The following is an 18326-nucleotide window of genomic DNA, read 5'->3' as shown; positions in this document are numbered from 1 at the left end:
CTGGAGCCACGATATCCACCCCGGGTGTTTTTATCGTAGGTGGTTTGTGTATTGCCCTTGTTGTATGTCTGCTGTGACCCCTGTCCTCTATCTGCTCCTCTATTTCCGGGGCGACGAAAGGAGCTGCTCCGAAAGGACTGAGTCTGGAGAGCCCCCATGGACTTTGTGGTGTCCGTGTCCTTTTTTATTTTCTCAAGGGTGGTGTCAACCTCCGGTCCGAATAAATAGTCGGGGTTGACAGGCTGGTTGAGTATATTATTTTGCACCTCAGGTTTGAATCCGGAGATTCGCAACCAGGCATGTCGTCGCAGCATGACGCTTGTGTTTATGGCCCTGGCAGCCGTGTCTGCGGCATCTAGTGCACACTTGATGGAAGCATTTGTGAGTAGCTGTCCCTCTCTGATAAGAATTTCTGCACCTTCTTTGAACTGGTCAGGGAGATGTTGGAGTAGTTGCTCCAATGTGTCATAGTGCGCTCTATCGTAGCGAGCGAGGAGCGCTTGAGTGTTGGCTATGCGCCATATGTTGGCAGCCTGGGCGGCAACTCGCTTGCCAGAGGTCTCTAACACCTTGGACTCTTTGTCCGGGGGAGGAGCGTCACCTGTCGTTCGCGAGTGTGCCCTCTTGCAAGCATTCGCTACGACAATGTAGTCTAGTGGTAATTGGCCTCTGATGTAAGTAGGGTCCCCAGGCGCCGATCTGTATTTCTTATCGATCCTGGGGTTTATCACCCGTGCCCTGGTGGGTTCTTTGAAGATGTCCTTGGCTGGTTTGAGGACCCCTTTCAACATGGGCAGAGTTTTTACATGCCTTTCTGAGGATGCGAAGGTGTCCATAAGAAAGTCGTCCTCGACGGTGTCAGAGTGAAGCTGCACTCCATGATTATTCGCAGCACGTTCAATAAGAGCGTTGAACGCTGCAGTGTCCTCTGTGGGAGATGTTTTTGCCCCATAGAGTTGTGGGTCCTGTGCATCTAGAGGTGCACCTGGGTCTACAGGGTCGCCCCAAGTTTGATCAGGGTCCTGTTGGTCATCAGGGTCTATGTCTCCGTGGTAGGGGACTTGGTCACCCATCTAGGCCTCCAACGCATCCGTGTCGGAGTGTGTGGGAGAGAATGATTGTGGATCTTGGTAGGGCGAGTGGAAAGATTCGCAAAGGACAGGTTCGGAGTCCACAGGCAGCTTTCTTTTTAGTGGGATCCGGAAAGGGTCCAAAGGTGGCTCCGAAGTTATCCTCCGTTCGTGGATAACCATCCTGCCGGTGTTGGCCTCGATGAGATGTGACGGAGACGTCTCAGCAGGTGTAATCGTGGTGTGGGTGACCCGTGTCCTGAGTTGGAACATTTTCGGGACCGTGGATGGAGGCAGGCCAAAAGTAATGTTGGCTGGCGCCGAAGAGGCTGCTGGAGCTTTTATTGGGCCGGAGCCCGACGTGTCCTGGAGGACCGTTTTGGTTTTGCTGCTTTGTGCCGCAACAGGTCGCACTTGGAGCGCCTTTGAGGCTTTAGCGCCGACCAGGTCTGTAGAGGCGGCCGTGGTCTTTTTCGGCGCCGGTGGGTCATCGAGTCGAGGGGCGGGAATGGCCGTCGACGTCTTCGATGCATGAGGCTTTGGTGTTGCCGTGGAAGCGATGTGAGACGCAGCAGGCAGTGTGACCTTTGGTGTCGGAGTCGATGGCGTCGACGCCGGGAGCCGAGCAGGTTTGGTGGAACCGACGGCCTTTTTCCGTATGCCGACTCCGACGTCGGCCGCTTCAAGTTCGGCACCGAAGTCTCGCTTGGTGCGCTTGGTGCCGACGCGTTTCGCTGGCGTCGAAGGTGTGGAAGGCCTCGATCCGACCCGCGCCACTTTCGGTTTCGGTTTCAATTGAACCAGTGCAGCTTTCGGTTTCGGTTTGGAAGAAGGGAAACCAGCCGGTTTAGGTAATAATGGCTGCCGCTGAATGTCCGAGGCCGGGCCCGAGGGCGGGGCCGAAGAACTGCGGGATAGGTCTCGGGTAAGGCCCGAAGGCGATCCCTCGACCGGAGCCATAGACTGTGGCACTGGGCTCTCTTCAGTCTGAACGGGTAGGCCTTGCTCGTCATTGGAGCTACTCTCTTCGGCCCCTAAGGCCTCATCGTAGTCTCCTACCTTGGTGTCGTCTTCATCTCTGCGAAAGAGTGATTCGTCGACGTCGTCCGATCCGGAGTCATGTTCGGAAACGGGACTGGAGGGTAGGATCTCCAATTCTTCGACATCTTCGGTCTCGGCGTTGAAGATGTCTGCCGGGGCCGGTGCCGCGTGCTGCGCTTCGAGTCTCGCCGCTCGTCGATTCCGTAGAGTCTTCTTGGAACGGAACCGGGCACAGGCCATGCATGTAGATTCGTCGTGATCCGGCGAAAGGCATTTGTTGCACACCGGATGGACGTCGATGTGGGGATATTTCGCATTGCATACCGGACACCTCTTGAATGGTGTCCTCGATTCCATCGTCGATGTCGTCGATGGGCAGGTAAGATGCGAAAAGTCGGTTCTGAAAGTTAGTAAACTAACAAACGTAGTATCGAAACCGATCGAGAAAACAGTACCGACGCGAACTAAAGGCCTTTTGGCCTCGACAAAGTTTTTCCTAACTTGAGTTAAGATAGCACATCCGAACCCAATGGCGGAAAAAAACAATCTGAGGATGGAGAGGATGCCCATGCGCACTGTAGTCCAGGGGAGGAGTCACCTATCCCAGGATACCTCGAAGACTCTTCCAGGACAACAACGTGCAAACATCCGGACCCAACACTAGGCGGCGATCTATGCACAGATATGAATTCAGCAGCCCACATGCCTCGAACCTATGCGTTCTGAACTTAACGAGACTCTGCCAGCAACCATCAACCTTAGTTAAGAATAACTAGTACAACTTGAGGGAGAGCCCGAGGCACATGGTTCGGATTCTGTATATGTATATGTTTAACGAACCATGCGAAACTCAAATTCTCCACACTAAATCAGGAAGACCTTGTCTCTTGGATAAGACCACAAACCATTCCTAAATCCAGGGGATGGCTACTTCTGTCCACAAGTGTAAGTTGCAATAAATAACAGACTGCCTCAATTTCACGGAGCATTCGAAATACAAAAACAAGACTCAATGCATATCGCCCCACAGAAAATGTGTTCGGAACAATGAACCCTGCAGCATAGACCCCCAAAATGAATATAGTCTCCACATCTCCGCACCATCACCCCCATCAGTGCACAGCTATAAGGAAATTTTAAAAAGTGAAACGTGACAGGATCATAGAAAACAAACTGCTTAACTCCGCCATCACCGAGAAGGAGCTCTGAAGAGTCCATACCTACCGATCCTGCAACCAGTCTTTGAAAAACAGCACAACCTATGTAGAAACCACATCCTATGAAGGGGCGGGAGGGGCAGTATTACACTAAAATTCACAATTTCCTTATCCTGTATTAACATTGAAGAACTACAGATGGACAGCTGTGACTATCTTGAGGTGAAACGTAGTCACCAGGGCTTCTCCCCCTACTCAGAGCATGTGGATGGAACAAACCACAGTGTATTTTTGTAATCGATGTTCAGCACCGAAAGTCACTAGTCGTGCTAGCCACTATGCATCATTTGCAACTTTATAACCACTCTGTCTAGTGGACCTTCGTAGAAGACGTTACAATATTCAGCTTTCATTCAGAATTTGGGTTACTCCTTTTTTAAGTCCTTTGTAGCGAGTTAAAGATTTGTAAAGCGCGGGTGCTACATTGACTCCACAGAAAACTCTGAGAACTCAGAACAATCTTCTCAATAAGTGATTATCTGCTTTTACCAGACAAGCACAGCTAATGGACTGATTCACAGAGCTTCCAAACACTCCCTCCACCAGCACTTGGCGCTGACACCATTTATCTGCGTGCTATTGCCAACCGTAAATTGTATGCAGTGTTGGAAACAGGATTCTGGCAGCTCAGGCAATGCTACAGTTTTGAAGAGCCCCATTGTAATTAGATCGACTAACTTGTCTCAGTTTCTTTAAAGTGTTTGCTCTTCTTTTGACGAGGTCAGTTGCATTTCTGGAATACTTGCGCAAGATGCTTCTGGAAGCTGAAAACAGACTGTGCAGGTTCAATAATGATAAATTTCTAATGATCACAAAACTCAAGGGTCTTTTTGAACATTTAATTAGCAGAAAACTGATCCAGTTCCTAAAGTCTTGTCAAAAGGATAACATTTGGGTCTCAATTTTGGAATTGTGCTCCCGTGCTTCGATTGTCATCTGCCACCTCCATTTCACATCCACGTAATCACTTTTTAAGTAGCACCAAAGAACTATTAATCCCTTGACTAAAATTACCAAGACAAAATGATTATTCAGCGAATCAGTATGTTAATTACATATGCAATAACGTGTGCTATATTCACTTGTACCCCAACCACTTGCTCATTTCAATTTTTATTCAATACTGTGAAAGGTATACAGTACCGATTTAAGTCTTTTAACTGCCTCCTCACAGATATGCATTCCTCTGGATTCATCGACTTCCACATGTCCAAGGTACTGTAAGGAGAAAGGAACACGTTTTTACAAAAGCACCATTCTAAACATCTGTCCCGGAACAACCCAAAAATGCACAATTGAATTATTTTCTTTCTTTCCAATTTATCAACACCGGACAAGTAATTTAGTGAAGAAGAGCACCATCCAGTCCCTCTGTAACTGGTGTCATAAGTACAGAGGCTGAGAAAATCAACAGAAATACTCAATTTAATATTTGTGCAACATAAGGTCCACCATTAGGGACAGATATCAAAGGCCATATGACAGAAATCTCCCCATGTATTCAATGGGTGTTTGCATCCATTTTGTGCACCCCAGTGGCACCCGGTTATTACAGAAGCAGCCACAGAGGCTTGTGTGTCCAATTTTGTAATATGTATAGCACAGATGTACACTTGAACTTGTGCGATCCTAGCGGTAAGCAAATAAGGCATTGGGGGACATTTGTTTCCTATATTTGCATCAGAGCATGGACCCATGCACATGAGGAAATGCCTTTGCCCAGGTGTTGAGGCACAAGAACAAACACGTCAACCCGCACCATCTTCAAAACATGCTGCATCATTTACAAAGCCATCACAACCAGGACTCTCACTTATCTTGCAGACAAGTTCACCATCTCTGGTAGTTCTTGGTACACCCACAGCCAGGACTCACTTATCTTGCAGACAAGTTCACCATCTCTGGTAGTTCTTGGTACACCCACAGCCAGGACAAAATCTGACTGCGCATAAGTGTAAGAAAGAAAGAACAAGACAATAGGCCCCCTCCATCGATGCACCCAGGATCTGGAACAACATCCAAGTATCTATCAAGAAAGCTTTAACACTGCTCCAATTTAAGAAAGATTTGAAGACTCCCCTCTTTAGGGAACACTACATCACAATGCATTAACTGTTTATAACTCAGCTTCCTCTATTACCCGCCACCTTTAAGCTTTCCTGTGACCATCTACAGAGCTCTGCTGCCTTTTAGCTAGTTTTGTGCTATTGAAATACCATATACATACATACATAAATTAAGGCGCGCACTGACAGAGCACCACGCATGAAGTGTGAAGTCAACGTCTCCCTCCCTGAGGGCATCCCTTGGAGGGAGGTTAAGGGGGGTACCAGAAATCCCATGCATGCCACCTAGGCTGTTAGCCAAACACTGCAGCTGCCTGCAGAAGAATCTCTGCCCAACGCCGCCCATCATTTAAAGACAGACGTCCTTTCAAACTGCGAGTCAGTCTTTCAATGCTGTGCGCTCTTGAATGCAGACACAAGCTCATGCCTGCACAGAGGACAGGGCATTTTTATGTAATACAGTGCAATTTCCCGGTATACATGGGATACCCCCTACCTACGAATAGGGATAGTGCACCATTTTAATATCCCTGGATATCTATATATATATCTAGCTATATCTATGTACATTCCCAGTCTTGGTCACAAACTGAACACCCCTCACGGCGATTCTTAGGCAGTAGTGGCCCTGTCAATGAGGCGTGGCGGGCCGGGCACTAGGAGGGGAGAGGAAGGTGGGGACCGTGGATAAAAAAATATTTTTAAAGAAAGAATAAAACCGTCACGCCGCCGCTGTCTCCTGCCGCATAGCAACCTTCCTGGTTCTGCGCACAGGCTCCCAGAATGCACAGGGGCCAATCCTGACGCTGCAGGAAAGCAGCATCAGGATTGGCCTGAGCACCTGCAACGTGCACTTCCAGGCAGCCTGGAAGAATGTGCTTGCTCTCTCCTGCCCAAGCGACGCAGCCAGGACTGGAGAGGACTTTACTCCGCATGAGGTATTTGTCTGGCCTGAGACGGCCTGCCAAACACCTCATGCACAGAGAATGGGAGTGCCCCACTCCCCCACCAGCAGTCATCCCCTAGACAGGCCCCCAAGACTAGTCAGAGTCCTGGGGGGGCGGGGCAAAGGGATTAAAATAAAACAACAATAAAACGGGTTTAAAACCTGCTTTATTATCGTTTTCTTTGCTGGGGGGGCAGCGCTCCTCCATTCCAATGAAGCTGCTGCTACTGTTTAGGCAGCTGCTTGGCAAAGCCTCCGCGTGCAGGGGTCTCTCGATGTCAGCAAAAGTGTCTCCTCTGTGTAACATCCGTAAAACCTCATTTATTTATAAGAAAAAGCCTTGCGATGTATATACAAATTAGCATTATTATGAGTTTACAGATAACCCTGTCGCCCCGTGGATAAATACTGAATGACATTGTACAGCATGCAAGGCCTTGCACTCTGTGTTCGAGGCATCATGATAATGCGCGAAGCGAAATGTGTAAGCAAAGCAGTTTCATAGAAACAAATCCAACATTGTCACACACGCGAATAAGTGCAAAAGATCATCATACAATTTTATTGTGCAGAAAGAGGGCAATGTATGAAAATGTGCAGTGTGCTACATGGGCCTAACTCAGGCACGTAACAGTATACATATCAGGGGCGGCTACTCCATTTGATCACAGGAGTGTCGCCACACAAGCCTCAGAACTGAAAAATAAAACTGTAAAAGTTTATTTATTCCCATTTTATTTTTTAGCACCCCGTCTCGAAGTAAGTGTCAGAACGGGGCAGGGCCAGCGCTGCCGAGTGGTACCAGCAAGGAGCTGTGCACTTTAAAATGCGCATGTCTGTTTAGCCGGCTGTCTTGAAACGGCCAGCCAGACATGCCTATTTTAAAGTTCTCTAACCCAGCTGGCTCAGACAGCTGGCTTAGAGTAAGTGCAGACCTTCAGTGCTCTTAAGAGCCTGCTCTATCCAACCCTGGTGCTGCTTACATGCTGTGAAATTAGTGCCAGGATTGGGTAGTGCAGTTTCCGATCATCTGGCGCTTCGTGGAAAACACCTGAGAAAGGAGAACGCTCGGGGGGAGAATGAATATGAATATATATATATATATATATATATATATATATATATATATATATATATATATATATATATATATATATATATATATATATATATCCAAAAAACAGGTTGCCCACCTATGAGAACGTCCACATGGAATTGGAAACTTCTTCCAGCGAGGTTAACAGCCTCCTCAGCATTCGGCTGTCGCACAAATGATTCTGGCTCAACGAGTTTCGAAATCTCACTTTCTTGTTCACGAGCCTTAATGGAACACACACCGCAACCAGGTAAGAACGTCTGCATTTATTGAAAAAGAGTCCCGCCCACATGGGCCCGTTCTCCCGCCTCTCGGCGTATGCTGCGCCAGCAGCATTCTGGTACTTGCAGTCTCTTAGGTATTACCCCAGTGGGTTTAAAGGTTGCTTGTTAAGTTCCAAATTAAATAAAAACCTCCGTGGGTTGGTGGCAGTTGTAGAGGCTGCAGGGGACTGTCATTATCAAAACACACACGCTTTCAAATCAATTCCATCCCACCATCGGCTGATGAGTTTTCATCTGCCACGGGTCCGCCAATTCCATGTGGACGTTCTCATAGGCGGGCAACCTGTTTTTTGGATATATATATATATATATATATATATATCTATCTATCTATCAGGATTCAAAATTGTATTTGACAACATGTTATTTAGTTCTGATGAGCAAGGAATTTCATTCCTGAAGGACATCATAGCTCTGCCCCAAAAATTATGGTGATGGAAACTCCAGCCAAAAGAACAAACAATTTACTAACCTTCGGCAATGCTCTTTCAGGTGGATACTCTACTCTCAACAGATTCCTCACTTTTAGACTATTTCCAGGTGCCAGACCGTATACAGGAGATTTTTCAACATGGCGCTTGCACACCAGGAACATGAAATCTCTTCCAGCTCAGGGCTCTAACTCATCACTCAAGGTTTTTTTTTTTTAACTACCCTTTTTTGGGGATACTACTGAAAATAAGAAATTAAGAAACTGTGTGAGACATACAGTATAGTTCTCAAGAATATTTTGATAATAGGGTAATTAAGTGAATGTTCACAGTAAAAAACACGGAAAATCCAACTGTGGAGTGGCTACCAAAAGCATAGGCCCTGCATCATCTATTTGAAAAACATATAAAACTTCCCCTTAATGTCTCTCTGTGCTCAAATGCACGACTGATTTGTACATTCTAGTCGCATTAACCAACGATATACCATTGCCAAAATCTAAGTGGGACAAAGAAGTAAACATAACTAAAAATTTACACGAGGAGACATAAAAATAGCAGTAGCTCCCATGTGGCTACAATCTTTCCCCATACTACGGCAGTCTATGGTCCATGTAGACTGTCAGCTCTAGTAGGATACTTTGCGCAGCCACGCAGCTTTCGCATGGGCAAACGACGACTTCCAGGCCATTGCAATACAGGGCTTAGTAAGCAGGAATTCCAGATCTGCAAATCTGTATTCAGGTTTCAGTGCTTAAGAAGTAAGGAACACACCAAGCAAACACTCTTCGGGCACACATCAAATCTCATTGCTCATCACTGATGACACATTGTTAGCGATCATATCAGCGTTCCAGGAAATTAGAACCTCCGAATATGAAGTGCTACTAAAAAATAGCGGCCCAGCCAGCTGCTCCTCCACACATTTTTAAAAATATCCTTCAATCAACATTGACACTTATCCCAGTCAGATATTTTATCAATAACTCTTTAATGACCGGACTTTTATAAAGATATTAAAACAGGCATAAGTCCATTACTTAAGAACAACTTGGAACCTCAAGACCACAGGTTACAGACCAATCTGCAATGCACTGTTCTTTAGCAAACTAATGGCGAGAAAAGCCAAAAGCACTTGCTAAATCTCAGAATTTATAGGAAAAAAAAAACTACTCCGTATAGAAAATTGGATTCCGGCTAGGGAGAGGATCAAATCTGTCTTGAGTGCAATTTGCAATTACTTGTGTAGGACTTGGCCTTCTATGCAGGGTCACCACCAAACTTTTGCATTCTCCCCTCCGGTTTGCTGGATTTATTTTTGTTGGCCTTTGATCTCGGTGCAGTTTACCACTGTAAGCAAGTGCTAAAATACTTGTGCTCACTCTCTAATACATGGTGAAATTGGCTTACACCTGATTGGCATATCTAATTGCCTTCTAAATCCCTAGTAAACTGATATACCATATACCTAGGGCGAGTAAATTAAATACTACTAGTGGGCCTGGAAAACTTATTGTGCCACCCAATTAAGTAGCATCTTAAAACATGTCTCAGGCCTCCCATTGCAGCCTGTGAGCAGTTTTTAACTACCAGTTCGACTTACCAAAAAAACTCCCTTCTTAGGTCAGCCTGGGCAGCGCATGCACTGATCTGTGAAGCATGTTGTATTCAGGTATGGACTCGAAGCTCCGCTCACTCTCCGCCCATATTTTTCATTGGCTTGCGTTATTGTCTTTTGTAAATGTTCGTTAAAAGTTTTTCTAGTCTCTCCTTAGTACCGCCTTGTCTATATTTGTAACCTCCCATGAGGGCTGGCCCTTTCACTTTTGTAGTTACAGGTAGGTTTTCTTTACAGTGTACAGCACTATTTTCTTTAATAATTTTCTACAACAGCACAACACAGACGGCGTGCTGCACTGCTTCCCAGAATTTTGCAGTGTTGAAAAAATAGACTTTGGCGAACCACCACGGAGAAAAGAAAGTCGCGGCTTGCCCAAGTCTTTTTTTTCCAATATTGCAAGATTTTAGTAAGCATCGCACCACAGGCGGCGTGCTGCACTGCTTACCAAAATCTTTCAATAATATAAAAATAGACTCCGGCTTACGGCGATGAAATTAAGGAAGGCGTGGCTGACTGAAGTCTATTTTTTCAAAATTTCACAGTACAGCCGACTCCTCCTCCTCCTCCTCTGCATTCGCTCTCTCTCTTACGCTGTAACAGGAAGCAATGCAATAGGTCTCACATTTGCAAGAGTTTAACCTATTGGTATTGTAAATGAGAATGCTTTATATTTATCTGTTTTGAAAATAAACACAAATAAAATGCATTGCCATTTACAATGCCAACACCTTAAACTCACAAATGTGAGACCTATTGCATTGCAAATGCTTGTCAATACATATTTCACCCTTAGAGTAGGCCCTAAGCAGACCATAGGGCAGGGTGCATTGTACAGATCCTCCAGCGTATTGTGATTTTACTATTCATGGAATTGCGGCAATAGTTGCAAAGTTGGGGGCGTGGCTAGCAGCAGTTCGTGATGGCCGCAGCCCGGGAGAGCTCCGGGACCCTGGGAGTTTCTCCCCATAAATCCGTTCACTTCTCGTGCACGGACACGGTTCTCGTTGATCGGAAACCGATCCGCAAGGCCCACGGAATGTGGAAAGCTGCTCTGGGGCGCGAGAGGTGCGGAAGTGACGACCTCTCGTGGGACGAACGACTGCGGCCTATGGACGGCGCCCAGACCGGGGCCTGAAGTGAGTTGTGCCCGCGAAGTGAATAGAGCGGCCCAACGGAGCAGTCCGGAAGCGGGAGACAGGCGCGCCGCCGCTGCTGCAGAGGTTCGATCCCTGGCGGGGGGAAAAACTACCTGCGGACTGGATTGTGGACGACGAGGTGTACCCGAGTGACGGAGTTGCAGTGCCACTCAAGAATCCCGGACGCAGTGAGGACGGAGCACTTCCACCCCCCGAGACCAAGCTGGAAGGCCAGAAAAAACACAGGGGGGGACTCGGTGCCAGAAACAGCCCCGGTGAGAGACGGACCCAATGCCCGGTACTCCGAGGGAAGTGGTTTAATAACACCACGTACGGAAGCACACAGCAACAACGCAGCTGGGCTGCGCAAGTCCTAGAACCGGCCTCCAATAGGCAGTCGGCCCCCAAATGAGAAAGGACAGGCGCAGTGAATATCGCGGCCCAACGGCAGTACAGAGAGCTTGAGAGAGACGCGCTGCCTGCCTGATGATCGGTTGGCGGCGGGGGCAAACATACTTGCTGGCTGGGCTGTGGGCGAGGAGACGGACTCGTGATGCGGGGTTGCGACGGGAATATCTGACGTAGTGAGTAGGGGGCAAGTGGAGGTCGGAACCACCCCCGGGAACTGGCTGCACGACCAGACAGGACACAGGGGCATACTCTGTGCAAGCCGTGGCCCCGGTGGAGGACGGAACAAGCGCCCGGGGCTCTGGAAGAGGTGGTTAAATTGCACCACGCACGGGCGCTACAGCGACACGGAGGGCAAGTGAGCCGCCCAAACTTTATATATAGCCGGCATTCCAGGCGGTGATCGGCCCCCAAAAAGAGAAAGCGCGGACAAGTTTCTTCCTCATCCAGGCGCCAAGCCCCCAGAGCATCGGTGGCCGTATCTCGTCGCCACCCGCGTATCGACAGGAGTTACACCCAGACGGCCCTTTTACGGGCGAGAACCACCGGGACAGGCCTAGAACCGATACGGACACTCCAGAAGCGCGCAGGCACGTCCTCCCATTGTCTGGTTTGAGACGCGGAGTGGGGAGCGGCAGGAAACCCGAAAGGCCGCGTGCAGAGATATTCGCACTGCAGGCAGCGGCGACTACTGCCCATACCCCATAGTGGTGCTGCAAGTGCGCGGAAGAAGATGGGAGGCAGAGGCCCAGAAGGCCATCCAGCGCCGCGGCTGGAGAAATTTGCTTACAACAAAGAACCACCAGAGTCTCTCAGATGGTGGCAGCCAAGGCGGCCGCCCCTATGATGGCGTAACAAGATGAGGTTACGCTGAAGGACGTAATGGCAGCCCTACAGACTGTGCAGTCCTCCATTGGCTCCATCTCGACAGATATTTCACTAATACGTGCCGATTTTTCAAAACTAACGGACAGACTGGCGGAGGTGGAAACCACAACAACCGCGCTTTCCACTGAAACAGCGCCCCTACAACGGCAAGTGAAACGCCTGGAAGCTGACAACAAGGTCATTTTGGCTAAGCTGGACGAGCAGGAAGGACGCTCGCGCCACAATAACGTTCGCCTGGTAGGCGTACCAGAAAGCTCGGGAGGTCCAGCACTAGACCTCTTTGTGGAAGATTTAATCAAGAACCAGTTGCAGCCACGAGGACTGTATAGTTCTTTCTCGGTGGAGAGAGCGCACCGCATACCAGGAGCAAGACCGCGCCCGGGGGCCCCCCCTAGGCCAATTTTGGCACGCATCTTCAATTTCCGAGACCGTGATGCAATTCTGCAAGCGGCGAGAATAGCCCCGCCCATCCGGATTGACAACAGTACAGTCACGCTGTGCCCGGATTACACGGCGGCGGTCACCATACAAAGACGTAACTTCCTTGATGTAAATAAAGAGTTGCGTGCAAGGGAAATCAAGTACTCAAAGCTCTTCCCGGCAAAATTAAGAGTAGAGGCGGAAGGCAAGATATGGTTCTTCGTGACGCCGGAGGAGGCTCAGGAGTGGCTGGAGGGCTGGCGCCCGGCGACAGGACCCAGGTCATCGGGGACACAACATCATCATCGCACGGCCGACTCATCACTCCCCACGACTAGAGAGCGCAGTGTATCTGGCGAATGAAGGGCCACTCATGTATAGGCTTCCGATTAGGACGGTAGTCTGAGAGGTTGGCACCTGACGGATCGTGTAGACTGCACTCCCGATCAGGGATTGCGGAAGAGACACTTCCTATATATTGCATGAACTCGCAGTTGGGTCTTGACTCGCCCTGGTCATCGGGGCGTGGGCGGGCGCTCCCTGCAGGTATGAGCGGGCTTTGTTATGGCTGCCGTGACAGTATATCCTTCCCCAGGGAGGGCTCCTGGGGTTCATCAGAAGACTCACACCCCTTACCATGGTACAAGTTTGGGGTTTAAAGCACTCTGCTCAGTTGGGGTGGCGGGCAGTTCTGGAACCGCCGGACAGGGAGGCAGGGAGGCAGGGAGGGGGGAGGGGAATGGGTCTCAGTATCTGATGTTACCGTTTGTTATTGGTTTTTTATTGTTTCAGATCCACGAACTATATGAGGGTACTTTGCAATATACACTGTCGATTTATCTGTAGTGAAAGGCACTGAGGGGTTCAACTGTGGCACTAAAGCATGGCACTCACACCAGATGGATTTGAGGACACAGGTACCCCCTCGCCGCCATTAGAGGCGCCCGGCACCCCCTTGCCGATCATATCCTGGAACGTTAATGGGCTGGGCAACAAGATAAAAAGAGGACTGGTCCTCCAATATTTAACACGTAAAGCCCCAGCAGCCGCACTGATTCAAGAAACCCACCTGGTGGGGTTGGCCTGTAAGGCCTTAGATAGGTGGGGATGGCCCATTCGGCGTTCACCTCCAGATCCCGGGGAGTGGGGATACTGGTACACAAAAGCTTTCCTCTGATCATTAACAGATCGTGGACCGACGATCAGGGCCGTTTCGCCGCGGTCTCCTGCCAGTGGGAGGGTAGAGTTTACAACTTAGTCTCAGTCTACGTTCCACCAGCACTGCATCAAGTTGCCTTTCAAGAGCTGGGAAAATTCTTACTAAACATCGCGCCGGGAGAACTGATAATGGGGGGTGACTTCAATGCTACAATGGACGGCACGGTAGACCGCATACCTCCCAGACATCCTACCAGGACTACACGCACATTGGCGGAGTTTGCGGAGGCTCTGGGACTTGTTGATGTGTGGCGCGTAAGACACCCAGTCGAACGACAGTACACTTTCCACTCCGGCGCCCATAATAGTCTCTCGAGGATTGACTATATTTTCACGCTTGCAATGACCCCGGGAACACACTTTGAGATATTCCATTTGCCGAGAGGCATCTCAGACCACTCACCTGTTCAACTAGTCTACCTCTCACGGACACCGGGCCGGAGACTACTCTTCCCTATATACCCCGGGTATCTTAAGATTCCCAAGATAGGTAAGGGCCTCCTGCAGACTACGAGGCAATATTTCAATGAAAACGAACACTCAGTAGCTTCCCCCACCACACTTTGGGAGGCATACAAACCAGTGCTCCGTGGGCCTGGAACAGGAGGTGCTGCGGGCGGAACTTGCACACACTAATAGCATAACGGAGGCTACGACACTCGCCCTGACCCTGACACAACAGGAGTATAGAGCATATGCATGGGAAGCAGCGAAAGCTCGAAACACGACAACACAGCACACGATTTACGAAATGGGGGACAAAACGGGTAAGCTTCTGGCCTGGTTGGATAGACGAGAAAAGGCGAGTCGCTGGGTGTCCCAACTAGTTAAGAATGACGTCACTACCACTACAGACCCACAACACATAGCTGACATATTTGCGGCCCACTATGAAAAAATGTACACGCTCACAGCCACGGCCACCATAGACGATAATTTATCCTTTCTCCGGGACATCTGCTTACCTACCTTATCGGACGCAGACATACAGGATCTGGAGGCGGCGTTGACTGAGGGCGAATTGGTACGGGCGTTGGGGGCGCTTCACACAGGGAAAGCGATGGGGCCTAATGGCATACCAGTGGAATTTTACAAAAGAGCGGCCACAACTGTGGTCCCCCATCTGCTCAATTTGTACAATGATAGTCTGCAGAGGGGAATGCTGCCGAGGGATCAGCGTTTAGCCACCATTGTAGTCATACATAAAGCAGGTAAGCCGCCGCAGGACTGCGCGTCATACCGCCCGATATCCTTAATTAATGCAGAAGCCAAAAGACTGGCAAAGACGCTGGCACTTAGGTTGCAACCGCAACTCACCACGCTGATACACCCGGACCAATCGGGCTTTATGCCGGGTCATAATACAGCCCTCAATTTAAGGCGTCTGAACGGAGTAATGTCCCGCATACCCACCATCCAAGAAGATGCGGTAATCCTATCACTGGATGCACGTATGGCGTTTGACCTTGTTGAATGGCCATTTTTATTTGCGGTATTACAACGCATGGGTTTCGGCCCTAAATTCCGGGCATGGATTCAACTCTTATACACCAAACCATTGGCCCAGGTGGTGGCGAACGGGCGCATCTCAGGAGACTTCTCATTGGGCCGGGGTACGAGACAGGGCTGTCCCCCGTCGCCGCTTCTCTTTGCGTTAATACTGGAACCGCTGGTGACATGGATAAGACAGGTACCAGATGATCCGCGGGATGAGGTGGGAGATGGGGTGGGAGGACCGTATCTCACTTTACGCGGATGATGTCTTGTTGTACATGACGTCCCCGGCACGCTCCATTGTCAGTCTGCTAGACATCTGCACCGTGTATGGACAAGTTTCCGGATACACGATAAATTGGGAGAAATCCCTATTGCATGTCCTATACGGGTCCACTCCGAGGCTGCCGCCCAGTTGTGAGCTGCAGGTGGCAACCAGGGGATTAAAATATCTGGGGATATATATCACGCCCCAACGAACACTTTTCATTGAAGAGAACCTCATGAAACCGCTTAACAAATTCCGACACGATGTAAAACACTGGAGGTCGCTACCATTGACGCTGCTAGGCAGAGGCGCCCTATTCAAAATGATGGCGTTACCAAGATTCCTGTATGCCCTGCAAAATACTCAGTTTCCGGTCCCCCCGGAATACTTCAAGGCAATTGACGCGAAACTCACTACCTTATTGAGGGACGGGAGGCCAGCTCACATAGCGATGCACAAGTTACATCGTAGCTGGTATGATGGGGGGGATCGCTTTGCCCAATATAAAACTGTACTACTGGGCTGCACAGCTTATGATTATAAATCAGTGGATTCATGCATCACAGGAAGAGCCAGCTTTCCGACTAGACCGGTATGTCCTGCCGGCAGATCACATTCTAAGGGCCCTATACACAAACACGAGGAAAAGCACTCTTACGGGTCCGACAGCACACACAGTCAAAATATGGCACACTGCGCAACGAGCGCTGGGCTGGGAAGGTAGATTGACGCAGGCAACACCGCTCTAGGAGACCCAACGGCTGGGCAAGCTATATAACACTAAGGGATTTAAACAATGGGACCTCATAGGTATCTCTAAAATAGGGGACCTTTGGGTGAAGGGCGGGATCGTTCCTTTTGAACAATAGAGAAAAATATGACATGGCCCCAACCGAAATTTTCAGATATATGCAGGTCAGGCATGCACTGCTAAATACAATACCACTGGATACACAACTACCGGAGACCTCGCCAGTAGAGGATAGACTTCTTACGGACCACATGACCAAAAAAGCCATTTCCCAAACCTACCGTAAAATCATAAATAATCAGCTGGACCCCACAGTGTCCCTACGAGATGGTTGGCGGGAGGACGTGGGAGTACTGGACGAATCAGAGTGGCAGGAGGCATTAGCATCTCCAAGAGAGGTGGCGATCTCCTCTAAACTCAAACTTGTGCAGTTGAAGATTCTTCACCGTATATACTATACACGCACCCTGATGCACAAGTTGGGTCGGGCGCCCGACTCCCTGTGCTTACGACATTGTGGGCAACTGGGCACATTCTTTCATATAATATGGCAATGCCCGCAGATCGTAACTTACTGGGAAAAACTCATGAGGGTCATTGCAAGAGTTGGGGAGGCGGAGGTCCCGCCTGAGCCAAAAAGGTGCCTCCTTAACATATGGGAACCAACAGATTTGAATCTGAGGATGCAGGAGCGGGCGACACTGGGGATGACGATTGCAAAACGTAATATAGCACAGAACTGGGGTTCGGGGCTGCCCCCACATAACAGTGGAGAGGAGACATGGATAGTGCTATGGTGGCGGAAAGAGCGGTATACATGCACAGGGGATGCCCCAAAAAGTGGTCTAGAATATGGGGAAAATGGAATGAATTTCGGGGAAATAAATGTGAACCTCCAGGGGCCGAGTCAATCTCGGATGCTAGTGTATAAAGGAGGGGTTTATTCTTGTGGCGGGGTGGGGGTGGGATGCTTAGCCGTAAGCAAGGTCGTAGATGGGCTAAAATTTAAAATTAAAACAAAGGGGAGGTTTAGGTTCACGCAGATGCGACACAGAAATAATGTAAAATGTATGCTAAGGAGGAAATACCCTCAAGTATTATGCTGTAAAATGTGGATCAAGTTTTATATTGTGTGGAAAAATCAATAAAATATTTATAAATTTTTTTTAAAAACAAATAGTTGCAAAGTTGTGCAATGCCTGCATAATTAAATTAACTTGCTGCAAAAAACTAAATTGAACAGCATTTTCTTCCAGTTGCGTTTGTATTATTGTACTCGTTTTCATAGCGTGAAAAATAGCGCCTTGTCGGAGACTCTGACAAATTGCACATCATTAAGTGCCTCTGCTCTCTTCAGTGAAGCCTTTGCGCAGGCATGAGATCACAGTTTCTCCTTTACTCGCAGAATTTTACTAATGCCTGCCCTGGGAGTTAGAAGAAGGGGTGTAGGGAAAGGGCAGTTACAAACATCAGAGGTGCACTGTCACGAGGTGCCCCTCCATGGTCAGATGCAGGAAGAAGAAATGAAGAAAGAAATATATATCCAGTGAAAGGATGTCTCCGTGTTATTTTCTTTTGGTTTTGGTTATTACTTCTGGGATTGATGCCTTCATCTGCTGGAAGAGAAGGAAGAACCGCTTACAACTCCTGCCAAGCCCTGACGTTAAGGAGCAAAGGAACTCGGCCATCCCGTAAACCTAATGAAAAATCTGAAATGAAATACCGTGCATTTGCCTCTCCTATTTTGGCTTCCTCGTGTTTGTTCACACGTGGTGTCAGAAGTGGGATAAGGGTCCATTAGACTGTATATAATGGAGAACCTCATCCAACAACTTATCGTAGGACAGGAAAAGCTTGAGTGGGCCTTAGAGAGGCATATGTCATCGGTCCAGGCCGATAGGGAACTGAACAGCACCTCGATAAATCAGCAGCTAGAAAGCCTCTACGAAGTATCAGACAGACAGGACGTTT

The 18326-nt window shown here is 48.7% G+C and overlaps 1 protein-coding gene across 11 annotated transcripts in view; it reads right to left on the bottom strand.

The window, feature by feature from the left end:
* Nucleotides 1-18326, bottom strand: part of NUMB (NUMB endocytic adaptor protein) — a 421644-nt gene that overhangs the window by 135108 nt on the left and 268210 nt on the right. For all 11 annotated transcript variants that reach the window (XM_085627239.1, XM_085627247.1, XM_085627246.1 and 8 more), the window contains one exon: nucleotides 4472-4546. In XM_085627239.1, the coding sequence (XP_085483365.1) occupies nucleotides 4472-4546 (75 nt within the window). The remainder of the gene's footprint in view (nucleotides 1-4471; nucleotides 4547-18326) is intronic.

The sequence above is a fragment of the Triturus cristatus genome, chromosome 9 (genome assembly GCF_964204655.1).
Source record: "Triturus cristatus chromosome 9, aTriCri1.1, whole genome shotgun sequence".
Lineage (NCBI taxonomy): Eukaryota > Metazoa > Chordata > Amphibia > Caudata > Salamandridae > Triturus > Triturus cristatus.
Note: the sequence above shows the minus strand (reverse complement) of the source record. Positions and strands in the feature narration are given on the sequence as shown.